General features: G+C 39.9%; 1 protein-coding gene across 5 annotated transcripts; it reads right to left on the reverse strand.

Moving 5' to 3' along the window:
* Positions 1-666: 666 nt before the first annotated feature.
* sufu (suppressor of fused homolog (Drosophila)) lies at positions 667-15,677 on the reverse strand. Of its 5 annotated transcripts, none has more exons than XM_085477779.1 (13): positions 15,421-15,675; positions 11,111-11,287; positions 10,629-10,763; positions 10,222-10,358; positions 7,955-8,097; positions 6,950-7,035; positions 6,384-6,456; positions 5,059-5,212; positions 4,850-4,952; positions 4,276-4,410; positions 2,316-2,454; positions 2,164-2,232; positions 667-2,066 (listed from the first exon to the last, which is right to left on the reverse strand). In XM_085477779.1, the coding sequence occupies exons 1-13, from the start codon at positions 15,429-15,431 to the stop codon at positions 1,977-1,979; spliced, it is 1,452 nt and encodes a 483-aa protein (XP_085333905.1). In that variant the 5' UTR covers positions 15,432-15,675; the 3' UTR covers positions 667-1,976. The 5 variants fall into 5 exon arrangements, 4 of the variants coding, with proteins under 4 accessions (XP_085333905.1, XP_085333904.1, XP_085333907.1 ...); XM_085477778.1 differs by having other exon boundaries at positions 5,059-5,215; XM_085477781.1 differs by lacking the exon at positions 15,421-15,675 and adding an exon at positions 11,467-11,539 and having other exon boundaries at positions 5,059-5,215.
* Positions 15,678-16,135: the final 458 nt, after the last annotated feature.

The raw sequence follows: 16,135 nt of genomic DNA on the forward strand, positions 1-16,135 counted from the left end.
CATCAGACTGTAAAGCTTATTTGGAAGTAAGAATCCAAGCCCGACTATCCATCCATCCATCCATTCGCTTCCGCTTATCCTTTTCAGGGTCGCGGGGGGCGCTGGAGCCTATCCCAGCTGTCATAGGGCGAAAGGCGGGGTACACCCTGGACAGGTCGCCAGTCTGTCGCAGGGCCAACACACAGGGACAGACAATCATTCACACTCACATTCACTCGCACATTCACACCTAGTGGCAATTTGGATTATCCAATTAACCTATCCCCACAAGCTGCATGTCTTTGGACGGTGGGAGGAAGCCGGAGTACCCGGAGAGAACCCACGCAAACACAGGGAGAACATGCAAACTCCACACAGAAAGAATTGAACTCAGGGGCCAGATCAGAACTCCAAAGAGTCCAGTCTGTCCAATTAGGCAACAGTGCTAACCACCGTGCCACCAATCCACGTTTGACACACCTGAAGTAGACCACCAGAGCTTTTTACTCTTCTGGGAGTCTGAAAGTTTGAAAATCGAAACCTAGACATAGCCATAAATAATAAATTTACTTAATTACTTTCAGAAAAAGTGTAATACTGTTGTTTTGCACGTTACAGGAAATCACAATAAAATAGAAAAAAATTATAAATAAAAATTCAAAAATAATGTTCCACAGTACTTCTGAATTAGTGTTCCAGCTTTATTTGTGTAAATACATACATACATACACACTTTAATGCACTTGGGATTACAATCAGCCAGTTCAGTCAATAAGATAGTGCTTAAAAAATTCAGTACAAAAAAAAAATCAAAATTTTATTTGTCATTCTGAATAAAAAAAGAAAACGGTAACATCATGTTTTATGAGTACATTTCTGTAGGAAAATGCTGTAGTAAAAGTAGTCTTCTTTTTTTGGCATGAATATGGAGTGAAATAACAGTATCAGAAAAAGGGAGTGAATGCAGCAGGCTCGATTCAAAATGATGTGTCCAAACAATCCAGGAGCTTCAGGCTGCATTGACAATCACGGAAAATATGTTGGGATTTTTTCCCCCCTTCGGCTGGAGGGAAAGGCACTGTGGAGGTTTACTCATTTTTAAACAGGTCCACTGATCCAAATCATATGTTACATATATGTAGGCACTGGAAACTGCACTTGAGGAGGCCATGATCACAGATTACAGTCTATTAACATCTACAACAGTGACACTACACATGGGTGTTGTGTGAGAAAACCTAACTCATTACTGGAGTTATAATCTTGGCACAGAGGAGCAATCGAGGTGGTTATACCTGCAGCATTTGCCAGGTACTTAAAAAGTGACAGTTAATAACAGGCTATGAGACAATGATTAACTGTCAGACTAGTGTTCCCGAAACATGAAACATTTGAGACAGAAATGGTTCAAACTTTGGCGTGACCACAAACATATCAGAGAAAAATGTCCAGCATTTGTAAATACTATACATATCAGCTCAGTTTAAAAACAACACTGATAAAAAATGTTTAAACTGGTTATTCTTCTTCCCTTTCGAAGGCCACCGGAATAAATAGAAGTGTTTTTGAGAACTGCTGCTCAGTTATTGCTTTAGACAGCATGTCAGGAGATCACAGGATGTATGCTCAACTACATTAGTGATGTATATTTTGAACTACCTGGAGGACTGACAGCATCCAGTTTGACCAACAGGATTGTTCTAACAAGCCAACCATCTGGACTGGCTGGTCTGATAGTCTCAAAATCCTCATACAGATATTGTAAACAATGGTGCTAGTCTGAGAATGCGGTAACAGTCAGAAATGTTTAGTTCATCCCTCAGATTATCTTTTTGAGTGAAACAGTTGAGGCCAGCCACAGTGGGAACAACATATCTATAAGCTCTGACAGCCTCTCAGAGTCCAGGGAGGTCTGCTGTTTCTGATGGTCCACTCTGGAAATGTTTACACGTCTTTTTCTTGGCATTTTCAAAAGAGCAAGTGTCTCTGTGTCAGTCTCACTGGAGTGGATTATCAAACACAGAGTCTGGTAGAACAGAGATTTTTAGCTTCTTTTCTGGCCAGCTGTACTCCTTTGGCAACTTTGTCTGCAGAAAGAGAAAACACATGCAAGGTATACCAGGCATGTAGTCACAGTGCCTAAAACTGAAAGTAAAAGGTAACCTGCAAGGGGTTTTTGCTTGCCTCATCACGAGTGTTGAGTTCCTGTAAATCCCCGAGCATCTGCTCCACAAACTCTTCAGTCAACAAAATCTATGAAAGGAGAACAGAATTTAGAAAATGAACTCATTAAACAGGAACGCAACAGCCAGAGGTCAGAGTTTCCGTGTGGGTACCTGAAGCCAGGGGCCATGGGCTGCATAGGGATGCTCTTCAGTAGCAAAAGCACCTTCAACTCCTGTAGACACAAAAGTGATGGCCGTGTCTCCGTTGATACTTTTATATGTGAAGTGTCTCCCGTGGAGCAACCGCCCCCTGTAAAAGATCAAACACAATCCATTATGAACTAACCACATGATTACACTCATAAGTTGTGTTTGTTTTCATTTATGTTTGCCATAAAACAAGATTTCTTATGTCATAAAGAAATTGCTAGTAAGCGTTTAAAATTTATAAGCTTTAACCTTTTATCTTCTGAACAATTTTTTTGTGGTGACTGAGGAAAGGCAGTTTGCCATTTTGCATCAGAGGAAGCCTTAAAGAACTGACCTGTTGAAGATAATAAATCAAGGTCAAAATGCTTGAAATAACCACGAGAATTAAACTAAATCTGTTAGTCGATGCTGAGGAGTTGAGTGCTTTCTAATTCAGAGAAATAACCGTAAACATTTAAAGTCAGTTAATTATTTAAATGAATTTAAATTAAGAGAAACACTATGTTCTGCAGTTTTCAATGGGAGGAATAGAAAAAAGATCCAAAAGATTTGTTTCATTAATATCACAGAGGACAGTTTGTAGGAAATATGACATAATCGCCCTTCATTGCGGTATCATATAACTGGGACATAACACTGTGTTCTCAACACATTTCTCCTCCTTTTACACAGAGCTCTCTCTGTACAGTAACTCTAAGCTTGTTCTCTCCTAAAAATGAGTTTAAAAATAAAGCAGGTTGAAACTGGTGGGAAAGAGACTTCCTATTGGATAGTCCGCTCAGTTGGCATTTTGTTTGGTTACACACATTCCTATAAATGTCACCTATGCCCCCCTCCCACAAAAAAAAAAAAAAAATCCAGACGGATTGTAAATTCCACAAGTTACAGAGTATATCAGAAATCTTATTGTTTGCTATTGCAAGTTTGCCATTTGTCACTTCAGCATTAGAGGGAAATGGTACAAAGGAGACTTTCGACCGGATAGTCCGCTTAAATGGCATTTTCTTTGGTTATACACATTCCTATAAATGTCACCTACATCCCCAGTAAAAAGTAAACAAAATCCAGATATTACTGGACTGTGAATTCCAAAACTCACGTTAGAGGCAATAGCTGCATTCTTTTTGTCAATAACGGACTCCTTTCACCAAGTGCAGGCTCTCTTCTCTTTCTCATTTTAAGATTAACATTTTTTTTTCTCTTCAATGTAAGATGGCTGAAATGGTAAGGATTTATAGACCATGTGACTGTCATGAACATATGGAGGTAACTTTAACATTGAATTTATATCTGCTAATCTGTATTAATGTACTATCTTTGTCCTAAATCCTCTTCCTGCTGTTTGATACACTTCTTGCTGTGTAGGCGAGCAGGAAGGAGAGCCAGACATGCTCCACATGCTGTGTTGACAGCACTGATTCAGTTGCTCTGTCAATGTACACTAATAACCTTTGTTGACTTCTCTGTTTAAGAAAAGCTAGGAAATAGATGTAAAAACACCAAAACATGTTAGACAAATCTAGAGGATCAGAGTCTACGTCCAACAGTCCACTGTTAACAAATACTAAATTCCTGAATGTCACTTCTTTGATGTTACAGGTAACATTAATATCGACTTTAAGCCGTTTCACATTCTGCTCACTTATGATAACACTAGGCCCACTAAAAAGCAGCTAACTTGTTATTTTCTTCAGACTTTGAAGTGATATCAAAGTACATGTGGGAGGAAGTTCAACTGATATTTGAGGGTGCCTTTCAGAAAACCTCCTCATTCACCCCTGAGGAACTAGTGGTCCTACATGCCATTATATTCGGCCACACCTGTTCAAAATAAATATCTGGGGTATCCTTTCGGTCTCACATACATTCAGAAAGGGTTAATTTGCCCAGCGGTTGTAGGAGAAGAAGAATGGTGCTTTACCGCAAGCAGAGGGGCAACAGTGTGCCTGACTCTTGGTTGAATTTCAAATGGACACTCTCCAACTGCCGTGTTCGGACCAACTCATGAGGAACAATAGCTGCTGAGCTCTCACTCTCCAAACTGTCCTTTCGACTCCTGATAAACACAGAAAGAAGAAGAAAATAATCTCAGTGAGGAAGCAGAAAATGGTATGTTCACTGATGAGTCTGTTAGAAAACAACTAAGAAGGGAAAGGCAGCTTTTTGGCTCACGCACACACACACGTACACACGCACACACACGCACACACACACACACACACGTGCGCATGCACACAAACAGATTTCGCAACTCCTTTCATGAAGCAGTTACCTGATACAGCAGAAGACCCAAACTTCCACAGAAAAGCAGCAACAGAATAGCAACACAGCAACATAATATGCTGGTAGCTAAGAAAGAACGATGATGATAGTTCAGATGTCACTGGGGATTTGAGTCACAGCACAAGAGGGAGGGAGTTATCCTGGCGCAACCCTTGTGCTGAGCTGAACCCATGTTAAGATTGTGAGTGCTGGAGTGTAGGAGGAACACTCACTGCGGTCTCTCGTGGCTCTGTTTCTGGCTGTTGATAGGTGGTAGGGCTGCTTTGCTGTTAAACTCCAGTCCTTTTCTCAGAGTCTCCCTGATCTGCTCTGTGTCTGTCAGCCCACAAACAAAGACAGAAACAAGTATTATTTCATTAGGTTAGGCATTTCTGCTCAGCTTGAGTATCTATCGTATGCGCTTCTTTGGAAGCTGGCATACCTTTGTCTGAGAGCCTGCGTGGCTGTGATCCAATGCAGATTGATCGACTGTCCTCCTCATCCTCTGGCGGCCGACTCAGATCGTCCCACACACACTTGGCGCTGACCCCACTCAGGTTCGAGCCTTCTGTCTCGATACCCTGGTCCACTCTCTCCTGCTTAGATAGGCAAGAAATATACACAAATTGTCAATACAAGCTCACATAAAACACAACGTCAACTTCTTCAGAAATGAAAACGATGCATAAATATCTACAGGCAAAAAAGAGGTGATAAAACTTGTGACAGCAAAACAAACCAAAAACAATAATATCAATGAAGAAAAGGTTCCCTTTAAAGTGCTTTGTAGAAGATTTCGCTTCCAATATCAACAAATCATTGACCAGGACCAATTAGCTCTTCAAATGGTTTCTTTTCAACCACTACTACTTCTTTTGGCTGCTCCCTTTAGGGGCCGCCACAACGACCATCTACCAACATCTCACCCTATCACTAGCATCTTCCTTTGTCACACCAACCCTCTGCATGTCCTCCTTCACTACATCCATTAACCTTCTCGGTGGTCTTCCCATTTTCCTACTGCCTGCCAGCTCTATATTTAAAATCCTTTGTCCAATACATCCACTATCCCGCCTCTGCACATGTCCAAACCATCTCGTTGCCTCACTAACTTTGTCTTGAAACTGCTCTTATATGCTCATTTCTAATCCAATGCTCATAGGATATGCTCATTTCTGGTCACGCTCAAAGAAAACCTTTGCATGTTCAGGTCTCCTACCTCCAGTTCAGCCCCTTGTCTTTTTGTTAGGGCCACTACCTCTCCACCAACAGAGTGGGTCTCTTGAACCCATCTATCACTCCTACTGCACACCTCACCCCTGTCTCATTGTCTTCATAAATGTCCTGCACTACCCTCAAATACTTCTCCTCTGCTGACAACCTGACACAGTACCACAGTTTCTCTGCTCACACCCTATTGTATGCTTTCTGTAGATAAGGCGTGCCAAACATAAGGCCTGGGGGGCCAGAGTCTACCCAACAGTGAGTTTGACATCCCTGCTCTAGAGCCACAGGACACAAGACAGTGCTACTTGTTCTAATCTTCTATAGCGTGGCAACAGGTTTCGTTTGAGTCACACTAAGCTTAACTCTTTACAGAAGAGTTAAAAGAAATATAAAACAGTAGATTTTGATCATGCTTAAGTTTCAATGACAAATGTTTCCAAAAACAGAACACAAAATAAATAAATCATTAAAGACCATAAAAATGCCTCTTTATGTCATACTGTATAAAAGCAACATGGTGCAGAATTGAGTAAAGCTTACTTGTAGCTGTGGATCAATTTCAAAAATGGTCTCTCCTCTCCTCATGTCAGTGATTAGCCAGGGGCCACCGGCTCTGTGCACAGGAAAAGCATCACCATTAGTTCAGGTCAGCATTAACTTCAAGTTAAACACACCAAGTTAATAAATTAACTAGTAACTATGCTCCTCACTTGCTGCTCACAATGTACTCAAACTGAGCACAAAGTGGCATTCACATAATGGTGTTTTCTATTCAACTCAGTTCCTACAAGTTGATTGACCATTTACAGGCAACTGTAAAAAAAAAGGAAAGACAGAAAAACAAGAGAAAAATACTGTGACTGAGCAGGTAAATCATTTCGATTTTATCCGCCAGATATGGAGTGCACTAAAAAGGGAAAAAATATGTGTGTAACGCTTAAGTCAAGTTATGCTTTCCACTTCAAATGATGACTTTCATGAGAGTTCTACACAAAAATGACACGCAGGTTTGACTAATCAACACCTACGTGTAAATCCAAGCTAAGCAACAGAATAAAAAGTAAAACTAGCTTTGACCAGATCACCTGCTACACAGTTCTACTCACACTCTGACTCCACGCATCAGCTCCAGGATACCCTGTCCATTCCACTGTTGGGCCGCCTGCAGCTCCTCTGTACATACTCCCACAATCTACGAGACACATATTTTATGGTTTTTACACCAACTGTTGTAAGACACCCCATACCTATTTTATTAATATTGGGTAACATTACATAATATTGAATAAATGCCAAAATATCATCTGACAATTCAAGATGGATTTTTGATACTGCGTTCCTCTCCTCATTTGCCTACAGTCAACTGTTGCAGCCGTTTACCGTCACAAGGGGGCAGTGTCGCAAACAACAGGTCTGCAAGCTACTCTTCGTTGTTGGTCCTTCAGCCATAAAACACAGTTATATCAGCTAAAAAAACAAAAGAATAAAAAGCATCCATTGTAGCCACCTGTCTGTGGCTTTTTTTTTTAATCTTTGATTTCTGCGCTTCTCCTGTTCAACCTGAACTCTGCTGCCACTTTTAAGCCAACAACTATGTGAGCCATGAACAGCATCATCGACATTAAGCTATGTAAAATGTAAATGGACTGGTTCTTATATAGCCCATTTCTACTCTGCCTGAGCACTCAAAGCCCTTTATACAACTTTCCTCATTCACCCATTCACACAAGCACATGGAAGTGCTTTCTAGCTAACATTCACAGACATTCATTTTCAATCCGATGCATCTGAGAGCAACTTGAGGTTAGCATCTTGCCCAAGGATATTTGGCATGCAGACTGGAACAGCCAGTCGAACCACCAACCTTCTGATTAGTAAATGACCTGCTCTACCCCCTGAGCTACAGTCACCGCTATCCTCTGCTGTTGGACTTTTGAAGGACTTCACAACACAATTTTTACATAGGTTGCATAATCCAGCATAGGCAAAAACCTACTCAAAGAGACACAAACACAATACCTCAAATCTTACATTAATTAGCTCAACACAGAATCGTTTTGAGCCTACTGTCAAGTGGATTACACTAGTGACAAGTGACATTAAAAACTCACCTGGAGAAAACTCACTGTGCCAAATGGCGTCTGAACCGGTTGCATCTGTGGGTCTTCTGTAAGCAACATATGCTGGATACGCGATTCACTGTTGTCTAGTGGACTGTGCCACGATACATGGTCACCACTACAAAATGTGTTTTCTGCATGAGTGAAGAGAAAGAAAATACATTATTTTTTAAAATAAAAACAAATCATGGGATTATAATTTGTCTAGCAGACACCCTGTCATGGCTGCTCAAACAATCCTACATTTCATCATCTGACTGTACATAAACATTGACGGAATGGTCCAGCAACATGAGAAGAGGGGAGGCAGATCAGAAAAAGAGGTAGCATGAGTAAGAGGAAAAACAGTCAAAATGAGACCCAAATATGGAAAGAAAACCATAAAAACTACTTTTCCGCAGAAGCTAATCTGACTGTTTGCGAGGTAACACGCGCCCACGCCAGACTTGCTTCAGGAGAAACGAGAGGGGGGTAGATGGCCAGGAATCAGCATTCGTTTAGCTTAGGGGCCTAGCCCACCCACACACAAATTGACCCCAGCTGGAAAGCAGAGAAGGACTGAGTAGAAGTGAGTCTGGAGTAAAAAGTCTTCTCTTTCTGCATGCTCCCTTCTTGTCTATCGAATTACATTATTTACACAAATTTTGGATTCAAATGAGCTTAGCAACAGTGTATACACCCATGCAGAGTACATATATTCACACTACCACAACTGTCTTGTTTGTAACTTGTGAAAACAATCCTACTAAAAACAGCAAAAGATAACAAAAGGGAAATTAGATGTCCTTTCAATACCCAGAGCTACAACACACATAAATGTGTGTTGTAGCTAGAGCAGACTCCTCTAGTTAAGCTTGTTTACATGCATCACTGGGATTTCAAGCTACCTTTACAAAGAACACATTCTTTGGCACACCACCATGTTTTTGCTTGGCCAATAGAGAGTTATCACATTAAAACTTTGCAGTTAAATCATTTGCTAGACCACAAACAACGTGTGACAAATAAGTACACTGTGTTACAAATTTTTAAGTGAATGACCAAGAATTTACAGATGGCTGCAAAATGGAAAAAAAACCAAAACAAAACAAAACAGCAAACTGTCAGATTTTGGGCCACCATGTGCCACCAACCAGTATCAGTGCACCATTGCGTAGATTCTTCAAATCTCTGGAACACTGCTAGAGGCATGATATGCATTTCTTTTAACAAGCTATCCCCTCTTTCGGGAATAACTTTACCTTTCTGTTTCAGTGGCTGTCTTGATACTGTTTATTCAGATCAGTAATAAGAGAACCATGATATCAGCCCCACAGTGCAGTGGCAAGTGAAAGGTTGGTGGTTCAGTTCCAGCCATCTTTGCTCTTTGTCCACTGTACAAGGCTCCAGCGGCTATTTCAAACTCTTGCACATTGATCTGACCAGAAATGTATCATCTAGATAGAATGTATTAACTGCAGCGACATGCACAGTCATAACCTTGTGCGTGTTAATGCCACTCACAATTTAGACTGTGTCATGTCCACAATACATAAACTTAACTTGATCTGCAGTAAGCCTGCAGTTTGAATCTTCATGGCGAACTGACCAGGGTGCACATTCATATATGAAGCCAACATGACGCTATCAGATTAATGGAAGGGTATGCATGTCTGAAAGAGGCGAAACACATCAGTCTAAAAATCTCCCACAGACGCTACACTGGTTTGAGATATGGTAATAGTGAAAGGAATAGTATAACAGTAACGTTATTCCCATTCTCTTTGAGTGACACCTGGTGCTCTATGAATGGAGAAGATATCCCAAAAGACAGCACCCACGTCAAAATAAAATTATGACATCACAGTACAACGATCTATTTATTTTTTTAACCACTTAACCAGTCTTTTGCTGAGTACTGAGTTATTTTCCATACAATGTTTAAATCAACAAAAATAAAACAAAATTTATTTATGAAAATAAATTTATTTTTAGTCTGAAAGGCATTCAATTTGATGAATTATCACAACTTAATATAGTTTGTTTCTGTTGTTTAAGATGGCAGCATGGCGGTGCCCTAAGCATGAATGTTAGCATGAAATGAATGGTTGTCTCTTGTATCAGCCCTTTGCTACTGCACTACTACAAATATTTTTGCTGCAAAACTACCCACAATAAAGTTTTTGACCTCTTCCAATTCTTTTGTTTGATTGTCTTTTAATATGACCTTTATCCATGCAAACATTTTTATAAATTGCAGAACTGCTTTGTGCCCTTACCTGACTGGAAGACATAGCGAGCCAAACCTTGCATTAGCTCAGCTGGCCATGTTGGAGGTGCGGTCTCCCCCACCTCTCTTTTGAGTCTAAAAGTGAGCTCAAAGCCAAACCCACTTGGTCCATCTGGCCCTGTAAATCTGAAAAACAAACTTTATGAGAGAATGGACTGACAAAATGTCAGCACTTATACTTTTGTGTTATTTGTATATGCATGAGGGCTGTGAAAAGCCAAATACTTATTGAGATGAACGAACTATTCAGAGTTCACAGTTGGTCAGGAGGGGACATTTAGTAAAGGGCTGAAAACTAAAATATTGTATGGGTCAAAATGACTTCCCACATTCAATAAACGGTCACACAGAGGGGCGTTTAAAAACCAAGATTTGTGTTACTGACACAGTACTTACTCATGAACACGGTTATCCCCATACAGGTCACTGAGTCCAAAGCTCACATAGTGCCAATGCTCCTGGACGTCCTGAGCTGGACAGCCTACGTTTCTATACATACTGATGTAGTCTAGCGGATCTGGTCCACCGAGCCTATGAGAAGCAAAGAATGAGAACCATGTACAGTTTTGTTATTGTTGTGAGTAGACACCCCAATGTAAAGACATCTGGGTTACAATGGAAGTCATTTATACGTGTAAACGTGGTGAGAGACATTTCAAAAGCTGGATTTAAGCCAGTATGGCTTAGAAGAGACATTCTCAAACTTTCCGAATAACAGTAACTACAGTATGGCTTCTGGATGTTGGGTTAGCTACAATGTTAGCTTGGAAGCTAAACTAGTTCTGGGCTAATATTTAGCTATTTTTAGATTAAATATATTGTACAAATATAATGCCCGCACGCATGTCAGACGAGCAACAGCAACATGGGTTACTTACCAATATTTTACAATAGCTGTTACTTGAAGCGGGTTTGCCTGCTCGGGATAAAGTCGCCGACATTCCCCATAGATAGCCTGCAGCCCAGGAGGAAACAGCGGCACCAGCCCGTGGGCTTGTGCACCACTGGTAGGCCGTACCTCATCCATGCCACGACCTCGAATAAACCGGGTTACTCTATAGAAACAACGTATATACAGTTACCGTTGGCAACTACCACTTGTTCAAAATTAGGCTAAACTAAACCATAAAAGCTTCAGACAAGTACTGCTGTGTAATAACAAACGATAAACTCTTTTCTGTTGCCCCACTCGGTAGTCGCCTGTTGCTCATCCTTTACAAAGAAACTACCTTACCATTGGTTGGCGAAAGGCCATTGCGTCAGTGACTGGCAGCATATTGTAGCCAATGAAAATAAAGATAACGGTTGTGTGAATTTGTGGATAAATGTAATTGGCTGAAATGATGCTTATGAAATAGTTAAGGGGACAAGCACTTTCAGGGTTGGGGTATTAATGTTTTTAAGCAGGCAAATTATGGCTAGGTAGTTAAAAAGACAAAAAAACAAAAAACAGCCAACAAAAAAGTAGAAACTCTTTCAAATACATTGCTGAGAAAAAATCTTTTAACTCCCGTGTGACGTGTATGTACAGAATATAACCAGCAAAAAATCTTTCAAATAGAGTATGTAATGTCTGTTACTTGTATAAAGTCTTGCATTAAATTTTAGGATTTTTTCACTTGCCGTTAAATGTGTTAAATGGAAATAATTCAAACGTTTTGGGGGGGTTTTTTGTTTGGTTTTTTTACTGTTTAATCTGTATGTCCTTTAAAATGATAGTCTCCAAAAGTAAATAGCTTTGTGTGAACTATAGTAAGGTAAAACACATCATATAATAGAAATACTGACATGCTATTAAAATCAACTTACTTGTTTAAAGTACTTACTCGCTTTACTCCCATGCAATAACCATCCACCCACTGTTTAGACTTTATTTATTTACTTTATCAGTTAGAGTCAGAGAGTTCAATCAAAACCAGCCTGAAACGTTATTCCTTTGAAAAGGTCAACAAGTCAAGATGTGACCATGACTGAGCAGTCACTAAGACACTACACTGTGTGTTCCATGTTTTGAATAAAAATGCAAACAGCGAATAGTAATTAAAGTTTATTCAAGATTTTTCTCATTGCAGAAGCTTTCCTGGATTCTAAATGAATGATAACAAGAAGGGAGGGAAGTATTATTTGTTTTAGAGAAAAGTATGAATCCAAAGAGCTATTACATTTCTAAAGAGACCCTAAGTTTACTACACAATCATTTCTTTCAATAGAGTGAATGCATGAATAACAAAACACAGTGTTACAGCATAGTAATGCTGTATATAAGATTCCTCATCACTAAGAGGTGGCAACCTTGTTTTGCACATATGTTCTTTGTGACTTATTACACACTTTAGTCTACACATGCAGTGGCACACTTGTAACTACTGCTATATATTATATAACAACCTAAAGAACTATATCCTGTGATGCTGTTTATCCAAGTGAAATTTGGTTCAAATGTAGTATAGTATGTTCTCTGTGATTTCAGTCCCACTCTAACCACTGTGGCACAAGTCCCAGAAAAGAGTATAGCCTGAAGGACACCCCCCCCCACACACACACACACACACACACCAAAATGGGAGATTTCTTAGTTGAGGTTGGAAATGATGTATTGTCCTGTCATGACGCTTCCAGACATTATCAAAGGACTTTGTGTACAGTGTATGGCTTTTTCCAGACTGACTTTCAGAGACACATCTAGGAGCTGTTTTGAGAGAACGCCTCCACTGCAAATGGCACAAATTAAAACTAAAAAGGACGGTGCATTAACAAAAGGGGACATGGTTTATGCGGGGCGTAGATAAGAAGAGGAAAAGATAGCTAATACACTTTCATTTTGAATGTAGCTTAGATGTAATGATGTGGCAGCCCTGTGAGCACTATGATTCACTTGATATTTACTGTTTCAGTGCTGGTTACAAAGACCCACATCATAATGTCATTTAGTGATAACAGTATTATAGAAATTGCATACGTCTTTCATTCCCACCAAGTGTAACACTACACTGCTTAATTTAACTTGAGTTGCCAACGCTGATACCAGAAATGAGTTGCTTTAAACCTGTTCTGGTGTGTCATAACTACATAACTACAATATATGTAGGTGAGCATTCCCGTCCTGAATGACTATACAAAAACGTGGTGTTTTGTAAGTTGTACGTCAGATTTTTGCACTGAAGGCAAAACTTACATTACCGATTAATTAAGTCAAAAAGAAAGCACGTATTTAATACTGACATACTTTTACCAGCTCTTGCAGCATTTTGGAATTATTAAGCTATAGCCATGTTGGAGTTAAAAATGTTAAAAAATAAAATAACATTTATGAGAGGCAACATACGCACACACACACACGCACACACACACACATATGTGTGTGTGGGTGTGTGTTTAACATTTTTAACTTTAGCATGGCTATAGCTTAATAATGCCGAAATGCTGCAAGAGCTGGTAAAATTATGTCAGCATTAAATACGTAGCAGAGCAGCTCTTGAACTTTCTGACGTACTTTTTACCATAATTTTTCCTTTTAAAAAATTGCTATTAATTAATTAAATCCCCACAAATACGGTTGACTTTTGATTGGGTTTATTAACAATACATAATGACACTTTATAATAATACTGAGAAACACATTAGTCATTTCAAAATGTATGCTTTATTCACAGCAATAATATGTGCAATTAAAAATTAACTCCTCATTCACAGGAATCTCCATACAAACTTAACACCAAGCATTATTTTATTGATTTCACACGGTGGTAACTTCGGCATTCTGGTGCTGCGCCGTACGGCTGACAAACTAGTACCATGCCAAAAGAACTGAGCCCATAGATGACACCTGAAGATGTCACCATCTATGGAATTCAGTTCTCATAGTAGAGCACACATTAAAATCTGTTCTTCGGGCACTTCTGGATCCTTGAATGGCTTTATCGATTTACACAGCTCATACTTCAATACTAACTCTTTTCACATCTCATTAAATCTCCCATTAAATAATGAAAAAAAAAGCCAACTATAAGAATAATAAAATTAGTAAACTCTAAAAACTTCACAATAAATGTGGGCTGCAGTTAAGTGACACATGTTGAGAAGCATGTTGGGGTTAGGTTACCGATCCCAATTTCTGAAGAAAGGCTGGGTAATGATGAAATGATAACATCAGCTGTACTTCTTCCAGAGTAAGATTGAGCAAGAGGTCATTACTGTGGCAACTGAAGGGATTAGTCACATTTAACATTTGCTTAACAAAGTGGTGTATGAAGTCGTTGAAAAAAAAAATGCTGTTAATTTGCAGGGGTTAAGAGGTGTTTTTTTATACGTTGAAAATGAAAGTAAAGTGGGAAACAAGCTCCCAAGAACGGAAACGATTCTGTGGTTAGAGAACATATGGAGAGTTTCAGGATCATTTGAGCAATCCAACTTTTTTTTTTTTTTTCATCTGTGTTCCTGGAAATGCTTCAAAACTACTGAAATGCAAGTCTGTCCACTGGAAGCACTGAATCAGATCGTGGTGATAGTACTCTGGTCAAGGCATGAAATGACTCATCAGTTACAGCAGTACACTCCCAGTAAAAGCGCTTTAGGACTGTGTGATTAGTGACATACAGTTAGTCGACGTATCTTTGAACCCTGCAAAGTAAGTATGCTATTAACTGACTGTGATAGACTCGCCTCTTTTATTTAACAAGAGAAAAAGAAAGAAACCCCCCACCACCCCACACCTCATTCAAGGCCTGGAGTCAATGTTGACAGTGAAGATACAGTGAAGATAATTTGTCTGTGTTATCTCAATCCAAGTTTATCCATTATGATGGTGCATTCTTTTAAGGTACAGTACAGCACGATGAACTTTCGAAGGAAGGCCACACCTGAGTATGTTCAGGAAACTCATATCTTTCCGGCAGTTGGACTGGGAAACAACCGGTTCTACGGCCTATCACTAGACAAGGCCAATCCCCTATGAGATCATTAACTGTTTCTTCAAAGTCTACATCAAAAAAAATTCACAGTGTGGCAGGTTTAAAAGCCTTCATTTGCTTTTTGCTCAAAGAATGAAGAAGTTAGCATTTCTTTGACCTAATTAAAAAATGTTCAACCCCCCCCACACACCCAAAAAACACATGTCATTTTGTATAAGCTTTTTGAAAACCACACACTCGATTTGACCATACTGAGAGTTTTCTTTTAATATACTTACCTCGGTTTCATTGATTTCCTTTCCTGATCCTGGTTATGTCATAAACAAACCTCCTCATAAAGGCCTCCCAGGATTATTTCATAGTCAAGCTTTAAAAACAACACACTTTCGCAGTCCCATCTCACCAGAAAGAAAGCAGCAGGCTTCTTCAAACTCGGCAAATATACATTCCTCCTCAAATCACCTGCACATTCTGCTCGCTCCCCAATGTCCTCCAGGTCCCAGGGATGGATGCAGCACACTGTCTGACATTCACAGAAAGAAGCACTTAAATATCTTGCCACCTTTCACATCACCCATCAGCCTCCCTCCTCTCTGTTTTTCATACACTCCCTCTGTACGGTAAGCCCGACAGTCACTTCCCAGTAAGAAGGAAGCAGTGGGAGTGTAAAACACGCCCCCTCACAGTGAATCAACACATAATAGTTTCTGAGGAAAACCATCTGACTTGCCCTGCCCCCTTGTTCCCATAAAGTAAGCAGGGGAAAGGCTGTGTCTACTGGAGGGGCCAGGAATTCCCCCACAGGCCCTGAACAGCTGTCAAGATGAGAGACGATGACGAAGCGGACACAGTGGAAGTTTGCCGGCCAGGCATATGCAAACAGAAACCATGTTTGGTGTATTTTATGTTTCTCTGAGTGAAATAGCGTTTAACACTACAGTATATTTACATAATAAGCTGCTGGAAATTCTGTCCACACACTGTGGGTGTTGA

This window comes from Copadichromis virginalis, linkage group LG13, assembly GCF_057382275.1.
Source record: "Copadichromis virginalis isolate Kocher_CV1m ecotype Utaka linkage group LG13, C_Virginalis_male_GT1.1, whole genome shotgun sequence".
NCBI lineage: Eukaryota > Metazoa > Chordata > Actinopteri > Cichliformes > Cichlidae > Copadichromis > Copadichromis virginalis.

Coding starts and splice junctions, on each gene's coding strand:
- sufu (XM_085477778.1), bottom strand. Junction 8,098..10,221: donor TCGCTATGTCTTCCAGTCAG/GTAAGGGCACAA, acceptor TCACTCATGCAG/AAAACACATTTTGTAGTGGT. Junction 2,233..2,315: donor CCCATGGCCCCTGGCTTCAG/GTACCCACACGG, acceptor CTCCTTTCATAG/ATTTTGTTGACTGAAGAGTT.